The sequence below is a fragment of the Tinamus guttatus genome, unplaced genomic scaffold, assembly GCF_059628265.1.
Source record: "Tinamus guttatus ecotype Peru unplaced genomic scaffold, ASM5962826v1 Tinamus_guttatus_pri_ptg000248l, whole genome shotgun sequence".
Classification (NCBI taxonomy): Eukaryota; Metazoa; Chordata; class Aves; order Tinamiformes; family Tinamidae; genus Tinamus; species Tinamus guttatus.
In genome coordinates, this window is record NW_028288782.1 from 419,979 (window position 1) to 429,283 (window position 9,305).

The 9,305-nt window shown below is 44.4% G+C and overlaps 2 protein-coding genes across 2 annotated transcripts; both read right to left on the reverse strand.

Annotated features, from left to right (window-relative positions):
* Window positions 1–1,341: 1,341 nt before the first annotated feature.
* On the reverse strand, window positions 1,342–2,277 carry LOC148594378 (olfactory receptor 4E1-like). The gene has a single exon (XM_088526651.1). The coding sequence runs from the start codon at window positions 2,275–2,277 to the stop codon at window positions 1,342–1,344; it is 936 nt and encodes a 311-aa protein (XP_088382777.1).
* Window positions 2,278–7,460: 5,183 nt separating this feature from the next.
* On the reverse strand, window positions 7,461–8,426 carry LOC148594379 (olfactory receptor 12D1-like). The gene has a single exon (XM_088526642.1). The coding sequence runs from the start codon at window positions 8,424–8,426 to the stop codon at window positions 7,461–7,463; it is 966 nt and encodes a 321-aa protein (XP_088382768.1).
* Window positions 8,427–9,305: the final 879 nt, after the last annotated feature.

Genomic DNA, 9,305 nt, shown 5'->3' on the forward strand with positions numbered 1-9,305 from the left:
GGAGCTGTGGAGGAGCCCACTGATCTTACAGGCCTTAGCATCCTGGAGATCATCTCTGTTCCCTATTACTTGGCAATGGTGGGGTAGCTGGTTGGAGCTCTGCCCTTCCCCATCTTCCCTGATGCTGGGGGACTGGACTCCAGCGCTACCCCATGGAGAATGAAGGAGAGGCTCACTTCCCTTCCAACCTCAAGGCCCCCCTGTCAGGGACCCAAAGGGTAGAAGAGGGGAAGATGGGGTAGGCACGAAGTGCACACTCCTTCCCAGAAAGAGTATCGCCTCCACAGACCTGTGAATCCTTCCTCCCCTCCTGGGTCTGGAGCTTGCCTACTTCACTACCTGCTTTGGGCCCATGGACGTGAGCTGACCTCATAGTGACTTCCTACGTTGCTTCTCTTCCTTGGGTCATGCTGGCTCTCAAAGGCCAGTTTTGTCCCTAATGGCCATAATGGGGATGCAGCCACCTGCAGCATGCGCAGACTTTGTACCTGCCCTCCTGCTCGCAGAAAGATCATTATATGTGCCCTCCTAACAGAAAACACAGACGACACTGATCCCCATCATTATTAATTTGTATGTGTGCTGCATGTTTATGAAGAAAAAAAAACAGTGAAATATTTACAGCAGGACTTAGAGGAACTAACTATTCGAGTTGTAATTCATATGATAGTACGACAGAGGCAGAGGAAGAGTGTGAATAATATGATGGCAGGGCAGGGAGTGATCTCCATCAAGTAGAGGTAGAGTATGAGCTCTTTGAAGGTATGGGGTCTGATCAGCAGCCTCCTGAGTTACGAGGGTCTCCTTGGTAATTCTGTGTATCATCTTGTACCCCATACAGTAAATAATAAGTGACCTTGCCACAGAATCTCATGAAACCATTGTCCACATCAATAAAACCAATTACTATCTCTTTCACACAAGTGAAGTGCATTGTGTCACTCACCCCCTCCACCACTCGTTCAATGACATAGATTTAGTAGAAGCGCCAAGCAAGGGGAATCTCTCACTCAGGTACAAAATGCTTTAATATGCTGCAAGAAATACATTTGAGAACCAGCTGGAAGTGGGCAGAAGCTTGTATGGCCTCCAAAGTACGTTCAACACCATAAATGCATCTATGATTAGTTTCTGTTCTTGATAAAAAGACGAAGAAGATAAGATTAAGATAAGATGTCATTGAACCTAATGTCATTGTTTGATTTCAAGTCCATGTTCTGGGTGCAGAGAAGGCAAAAGCTGAAGATTAATGACCGGAGAATACCCTGCGTGAAGGGGATAGGCACAGGCAATATCCAGGGATTGGAATCCTCATGGTCACCTCCAGCAGTGTCACTTGTGTCACTTGTCTTGGCAATCAATCTGCCGCCTGCATTGCTTTCTCAAAGCATTTTGCATATCTTCATTCCTTAAAGTATAGATAATGGGATTCATCAGAGGGGTGATGGCAGTGAAGAAGATTGACACTACTTTGTCTGCCGCTAAACTCTTGGCTGGCCTGAGATAGATGAAAATGCAGTGTCCTAGGAACATTGTCACAACTGTCAAGTGAGCCGCACAGGTGGATAAGGCTTTGTGCTGCCCTTCCGAGAGATGGTTCCTCAGTGAGACCAAGATGACCACATAGGAAGTCACCAGCACCAGGAAGCAGACCACAGAGATGAGGCCTGAGTTGGAGATAATCAGCATTTCTAAGACATGGGTGTTTGTGCAGGCCAACTTAATGACCAAGGGGACATCACAAAAGAAGTTGTCGATGGCACTGGGACCACAGTATGGGAGGTTGAGAGGCAGGACAGTGAGGGCTACAGAGTGTATCAGCCCTCCCATCCACATGACTGTGGCCAGCTGGAGGCACATCTTCCAGCTCATGATGGTGCCATAATGCATGGGATTGCAGATGGCTAGGTAGCGATCATAGGCCATGATGGTGAGGAGAAAAATCTCTGTGCAGGCAAAGAGGTGGAGGAAGAACATCTGTGCCATGCACTCCTCAAAGGAGATGCTCTTCTTGTCCGTCAAGGAGTTAGCCAGCATCTTGGGAATCACCACCGAGGAGTGGCATATGTCAATGACAGAGAGGTTACTGAGGAAGAAGTACATGGGAGTGTGCAGACGCTGATCATGTGTAATTGTGAAGATGATGAGACTGTTGCCCAAAATAATCAGCACATAGATTATCATGAAGAAGATGAAGAGGACGAGCTCTACAGCATAGTTGGTGGTGAGGCCTGAGAGGAAAAAATCACTCACCCTAGTGTGATTCTGCCACACCATGTCTTCTGCTGTGTTGCACCTAGGAGAAAGGACACAGTGAAAGGAGAATTAAATTGATGGTATGAGAGGAAAGAAAACAATGGCAGACTTACAAATTTGAGCTGTGTGGAGGAACAAAGACAAAACAGGGTGGAGCCTAGTAGTCTCACCAAAAGGTGATGCCTAATATTAGCAGAACTATTCAAGTTTGGAGCACAGTGAGTACCAGAACAGGCTTTCAAATGAGATACCTGGACTTCTTCTGTTTCCAGACAATGCAATGCAAGCTGATCTATTTCTCTGAATTATTCAGGAGCTATCAGTTAGCAGAAGGATTTGCCTCCTGGCAGAATAAATCTCACGATCCATCTTTCCTGATTTCAGGGGTCTACTTTAAGCTACCTTTCTGCGATTATCAGACATGAAATGCATGAATCTGTGCCTATAGATGTTTCTCTTCCTTCACTGTAGAGGAAAGCAAATGCTTAGTGGAAGACTTCTGTGTTGGTCATTGCAGTTTAGTGAGATGACATCTGAATAGGCTTCAGAGATCTCACTGACAACTTCTTCATAGATCTCACAGATTACAGGTTTAGACTTTCACTACAAGATCATTTGAAAGCCCTACATACTTGTTGCTACTATTTGCTAAATCTTTTCTGAGTTTCTAACCTCTTCCCTAAAGAAGAACTCCCATCACAGACTCTGAGAATGCTATGACACCTTCTTTCCCTGACGGATAGCGCTCTGCATATTCAGCTGTGTGTGGATTTCACCCTCCCGGTTGTGAACTTGCTTGATGAGGACTGATTCACGTGTTTCACTCAGTCAGAAACCTTAGCGGCTTGATATCTGGCATATTTATGAGGGATCAGCAGTCACAAATTCAGACCTTGAATATCTATCCCCATTTTGTATTTCACTATTCCTGCCTATTTATTTTCATTCTGAAATGAAAATTTAGAAACATTGGCAAAATAATCAAAAATACACAAACACAAATTCTCATCTTCCAAATAGCAGAGAAATAGGAGGACATCAAATCGGAACCCTGTCCAACAAAGGGGAAGCTTGTTTACAGTGCGTGGTTCAAGACAGTCAAACAACAAAAATAATGATGTGAGAAATGGCAGGACATGTCAAAATTCCCCACTTTGCTAAACTAAAGTCATGTCTGAGCCCAGGGTTCTTGTATTTGGAAATCAATGGCACTGTGATTTCCTTGCTGCAGCTAATGCTGAGCTTCTGAGCGCAGGTCTAACCAAGCACCTGGATGATTGCTACATTTTTAACAGCAGGTAGATGCTCCAGAAATGGCTGAATAGCCCAAAAGTGGTCGACAGCTGTTACCAGTGGAGCCACAAGCCTGTAAAGTGTGAATTTACATTGGTACTTTCCTCTGCTACAACTCCCGCGACTGACGTTTTCATAGGGCTTTAAAGCCGCCAAGGACATGCACGGATGCTCCTCTGTTTCTTCGAGTCTGCTGAGAGACAGATGCTGATGTCTCCAATCAGATGCTTGTTTTTCTCCTGCACTAAAGATCTTACAAAAACAACTGAAAATCAACCAAATCAAAGTGTTATTTTCTTTCTAGTCAATGTCTCAGCCCCTTCTCTCTGCAAGAAACCCAAAGTGAAAAAGAGTAGGAAAAATGAGCTTACGTAGTCTCCAGTGGTGTCTGGAAAAATATGGTGTCTGGAAAAAGAACTTGAATGAGTTGAATTGAAGTCTTTTCTCTCCATAAAAGAAAAGATAATTTTTGGTGTAAAAAGTGAAAATGGGTAAATAAATTTCTTCCTTTTTATCAGCATCTGTAAATTCTTCTTACCCAATCAACTAGTAAGTCTGGCAATAGAACAGAAAGTATTTGCTTTAATTTGGATTTTCTTTTATTTTTAAAAATAGAGAATAAAAAATTTTATGCTCCCCCCTAATATACCCAAGTTATCCTGAGCAGATGGTCCCCTCTTACTGGAGGATGGTTCTGATATTTAAGTAGTACAAGACTTTACTTAAAACAAAACAGAACAAAAACAAGCAAACAAAAAAGAATCTTGATTGGTTATGAATATTGCAAAAAATCAAAATAGAAGCTGAACTTTCTGCCTGCTTCCAAAGCATTCCTGCCAATGTGAAGAAGATAAGCCCTAAATCAGAAGCTGAAGCGCAACACTGACAGAATACACGAGGATGTAGAGGTGGCTTACACCTTCAACCCTGCCCTATAACAGCTAGTTCTGGAGAGCCAGAGCTTGTGGTACTCAATTACTCTCAACACCCAATGCAGAACCTTTTGTGCTGTGATAAAGTCATAGAGAACTGACAAAGCTGCGGCTGTATGCTTGTCTAAAGTCAGCTCTGAGACTCAAGGAATGTTAAATTCCTGCTTTTCTAGTGAGTCCCAAAGGGATTTGTTAAATCACCCTAGGCTGCTGACAGTATGAGCTTTGGAATAGATTTAATAAGTCCACTGGGAGTAGAGCTGTGAGTCCATTAGTCACTCAGCAAATCTGTGTGGCTACACCTCACACAGTTGTTCAGAGTTCATTTTAATGTTCACCCGTAAAGCCACATAACTCACTTTGCCTTCTTAAAGGTCTTCTAGGTGAGCTAATACCAAGTTTCCGCACAGGGAGAACACAATGCAGTCCATGAGCTCTGTCAAATTGCCTTGGACTTAGGACAGGGATCATAAAGTCAATGTGGAGGAAGGCCTCTGTGTAAGAAATGAAAATCTGCACACTGCAAGGATTACAGCTATTGCCAATCAAAAGGTCCCATGAAGTGGCAAAAGATTGCTCCTTCAGGCATTCATCTTAGGGGATTTTGCTTTAAAAGGGAGAAATATTAATAAACAGTATGGCTAATGAATTCAAGCATTATGTTTATTATCTCCTGGCCATAGCAACAGAAAAAAAAATCAAGCATGGGCAGGGTTATTTTCTCCACTTTTTCATTTGCATCTTTAATTGCTCTGTCAGTATGAACTATGGAAGTTTAAAACTGCTTTCGAACAGTGATAGGGGAAACGAGAGGAGGGATGGGGAGGAAGGAGATAAGGAGAGGGGAGGGGAGGGGAGATGAGGGGAGGCGAGGCGAGGCGAGGCGAAGGCGAAGGCAAGGCAAGGCATAGCAAAGGCAAAGGCAAAGGCAAAGGCAAGGGAAGGCAAGGGAAGGTAAGGCAAGGCAAGGCAAGGCAAGGCAAGGGCAAAGGCAAAGGCAAAGGCAAAGGCAAAGGCAAGGCAAGGCAAGGCAAGGCCAAAGGCAAAGGCAAAGGCAAAGGCAAGGCAAGGCAAGGCCAAAGGCAAAGGCAAGGCAAGGCAAGGCAAGGCAAGGCAAGGCAAGGCAAGGCAAGGGCAAAGGCGAAGGCGAAGGCAAGGCAAGGCAAGGCAAGGCAAGGCCAAAGGCAAAGGCAAGGCAAGGCAAGGCCAAAGGCAAAGGCAAGGCAAGGCAAGGCAAAGGCAAAGGCAAAGGCAAAGGCAAAGGCAAGGCAAGGCAAGGCAAGAGCAAAGGCAAAGGCAAAGGCAAGGCAAGGCAAGGCGAAAAAAAAGGATAAATCAAGCAAAGGAATTAACTAAGGCCTCGGCTTGCTAAAATCTTAGCTCATAATGAAAACTTACACATTACTCTGAACACACTTCCAAAATAAAGGTAAAACATGGTATCTTTTGTATGGTAACTTAATCTTGGAAGAAATCTCCTTTTTCTATGTTTCTCAGTGAGGCAAGAGAGTTCAAACAGTCTCATCAGCATGCACAAATGGAGGTACCAGGATTATCCGCACAGAAGGAGATTAGGTGCCAGTTTGTCACAGTGAAATTTATCTCTTGTTGATAAAGCTGAAAAACAACAGCTGAGCCTGAAAACTGCCACTTCTTTTGCTCTAGCCTTTATTTCTCCTCTGTGGCTGCTTTTCTCCCAGTTAGCTTAGGGAGTGCCCACCTCATGTACTCATTTCCCAGGATGAAGATCATGGGGTTTAGCTAGCTGTTGGTGTGTGTGTGAGCTGGCTCAATCACTAGCAACTCATTACAGATCAAGCTGTCAAAATGTGTGAAGCGGGACAGTTTGATCATCATTCCAGTCAGTCCATAGGAGATCCCTGTACCCATACCATACTCTTGCATGCGTATGAAATAGTGCCCAGGGTTGCAGCTGGACCTGTAGCATTCATAGGCTGTTTTATCAAGGATGCAGATCTCTGTATAGACAGAGATGAAGGAAGAACATCTGGGCCACCCATTCTACCCAAGAGATGCTCATCCGTGCACAGAGGAGGTCATCCAGAATTTCAAGCTTTGTAACAGGTGAATGGTGGATCTTAGGGAAAAAAAGCATTGCTGAGGAAGACACATTTGGTTCTAAGAATGGAGCGGTCATATGTGTGTCTGGTTCTGATGGGAACTTGGTCAGTGTACAGTCTCACAAGCTGGGCCAGCTATCACGTACTCTACCAGTCAAGGACTCCTCACCAGATCTTCCACAGGTCTTCTCACTACCTGCAGTAAGTGCAAAAGGAGAAAATTCTTGAAGGCAATTCACACTCTTCCATCACTCCCATCAGATACCTGTTTTAAAATGAGTCTTAGAACAGGGCAGAAAACTTTCCCCTTTGGGTCTGATCTTTGCTGAATGAAGCACACTAGAGTATGTTTCAAATACAGAATACATGTAGAACTGCTCTCATTAATGTTTTTGACCTGATTTTTAACATTATTCATTTTTCTAGGTGCAATTCTTTTTTTTTTTTTTTTTTGCTGGGTTTGCTGAATTCCTCAGGATTATATTTTTTACTATTCTATGGTGCAAAATCTTATTGGCTGTTGCTTTGTGATTAGAATTAGCAAGCAGGCAAATATTTTTTATTATGCAGCTTGCATGAGTGAAAAAATGCTGCTTCAACTAGTAACTGTGTTTTGGCTATGTGGTTCTTTATCGACATAATGGTACCTGAGTGACGCAATGGTATCAGCAAAGGAAAAGACATCTTTCTGCGGCCCATCCCCTTACCATAATGAAATTTTGCTAAGGGATGTTATATTCATTTTCAGCATTGATACTGCCCAACATAGGTGACATGAGACCACATCCAATATGTAGGGTGTTTCTGAAGGTATTCAAGCCATTGAGAGTGAAAAGGAGATTTCTGCATAACATAGCCTAGAGCCAAAAGCTCCTCTGTTTACATTTCCCACTGCCTACTACCCCACAGAAGCTGCATGGAAAAACATGTTCTGTACCAGTAACTCTCTGCGGAAAAGTCTTCCCTTTAGGGCACGTTTCACCTCCACATTTCTCAGAGTGTAAATCAAAGAGTTGAGCACTGACGCGACAACATTATACATAAGAGCGACTATCATGTCCCTCTTGGGTGAATTCCTTGAGGAAGGTGGCACATAGTTAGAAATGACAGGGACATAAAGTAAGGCGACTACTGTGAGATGGGAGATGCAAGTGGAGAAGGCTTTCCTCCTTCCCTCCGTGGACCGGACTTTCAGTTGGAGGGAAAATATGTACAGGTAAGAAAAGAGTCTGAAGACAAAGGGGCCTATCACAATGGCCCCAGTGATGATGCTGAGAAGGTTGAGGTTGAGCTGGTTGCTGTTGCAAGCCAGTCTCACCAGAGGCTTGATGTCACAGAAGTGGTGGATGCGGTTGGGGCTGCAGAAATGGAGCTGGGAGGTCATGACCGTGTGCATGAGAGCGTGGAGGAAGCCCGTAGCCCAAGTGGCTGCAGCCAGCAGGAGGCAGGCCCGTGGGCTCATGAGCAGGGTGTAGCGCAGGGGGTTGCAGATGGCCACAAAGCGGTCATAGGCCATGACAGCCAGCAGCAAAGCTTCACTGCTGCCCAGGAAGTGGAAGAAGTGGAGCTGGCTTAGGCAGCCCGTGTAGGAAATGTCCTGGGGGTGCCCCAAGAGGAAGCCAGCCAGCATCTTGGGTACGGTAAGTGTGGAGTAGAAAATATCCAGGCAGGAGAGGTTGCAGAGGAAAAAGTACATGGGGGTGTGTAGCTGGGACTCGCACACCACTACAATCATGATTGCCATATTCCCCAGCAGGCTAGACAGGTAGAGCAGCAAGAAGAGCACAAACAGGAATTGCTGCAGCCCTTGAAGATTGCTCAGGCCAAGGAGGATGAACTTCCTCACCTCTGTCTGGTTCTCCATGCCTGCAGGGAAAGAGACACTAACTTAGCAGTAGCTTGCTATCTTTCCATCCTGAGCTACTCTACACATTCCCTAGAGCCCTCTTCTAGAATGTGCATCAGCAGCTGCTGCTGCTTCATAAATCACAAAGATCAGATACCAATCTGGGACACAGATTTGTATCAGATCTTGTGAAAAAGGGCACAAATAATTACTTGATCTCCCACTCCAGACCCTTCAACAAATGCTGGAATTGCTGTAAGCTGTAGGGTCCATAGTGATGCTGTAATTGCGACCTGCGTACCAGCCCACTAAAAGGAATGGCATATTTGAAAACAGCAAGCAAAGAAAATTCTGGGGAAGGCAGGCAGCGAGGAAGGGACAAAGGAAGGCTGGTTACCTAATGTCTGCATGAAGATTACTCTGAAATCCTGTAGGTTTTCCTTTTTAAAAAAATAGTAATCAAAGAAGAGTCCTGCAGCATGTTTTCTTCTTCATTCCAGTTCCTAGCTGAATAAACGGTATCTTTCCCAAAGCTGAGAGAACTATAGCAGTAGAGTAGATCCCATATAATGCACTGCTGTCAAAGAGGATTAGTTTTCATCCTTCCTTCTTTATATAGTACTCTCTGCCACTGAAGTGATCACGTTTATTTCTGGCCAAGGAAAATTCCTGTCTCTTTGCTAACTCCTCTTGGGATCAAGCCTCTGAATCTTAGGGGGTTTACTTCAGAAAACCCCAAGGCATAGCATTTCAGGGGCATAGAAAGCTAATGATGTTGTGGGAGTTGAACTGATAAAATAACAATGAGTTTTCCTCTAGCCACACCCTGTTAATATTGGTAATGATTATTTGTACAGCAAGCTCCCATAAACAGGAGGAAGGTGTAGAATAAAAATA

Excerpts from the sequence above, each read along its gene's own strand:
- LOC148594378 (XM_088526651.1), bottom strand. The coding sequence starts at position 2,277 with ATGGTGTGGCAGAATCACACTAGGGTGAGTGATTTTTTCCTCTCAGGC.
- LOC148594379 (XM_088526642.1), bottom strand. The coding sequence starts at position 8,426 with ATGGAGAACCAGACAGAGGTGAGGAAGTTCATCCTCCTTGGCCTGAGC.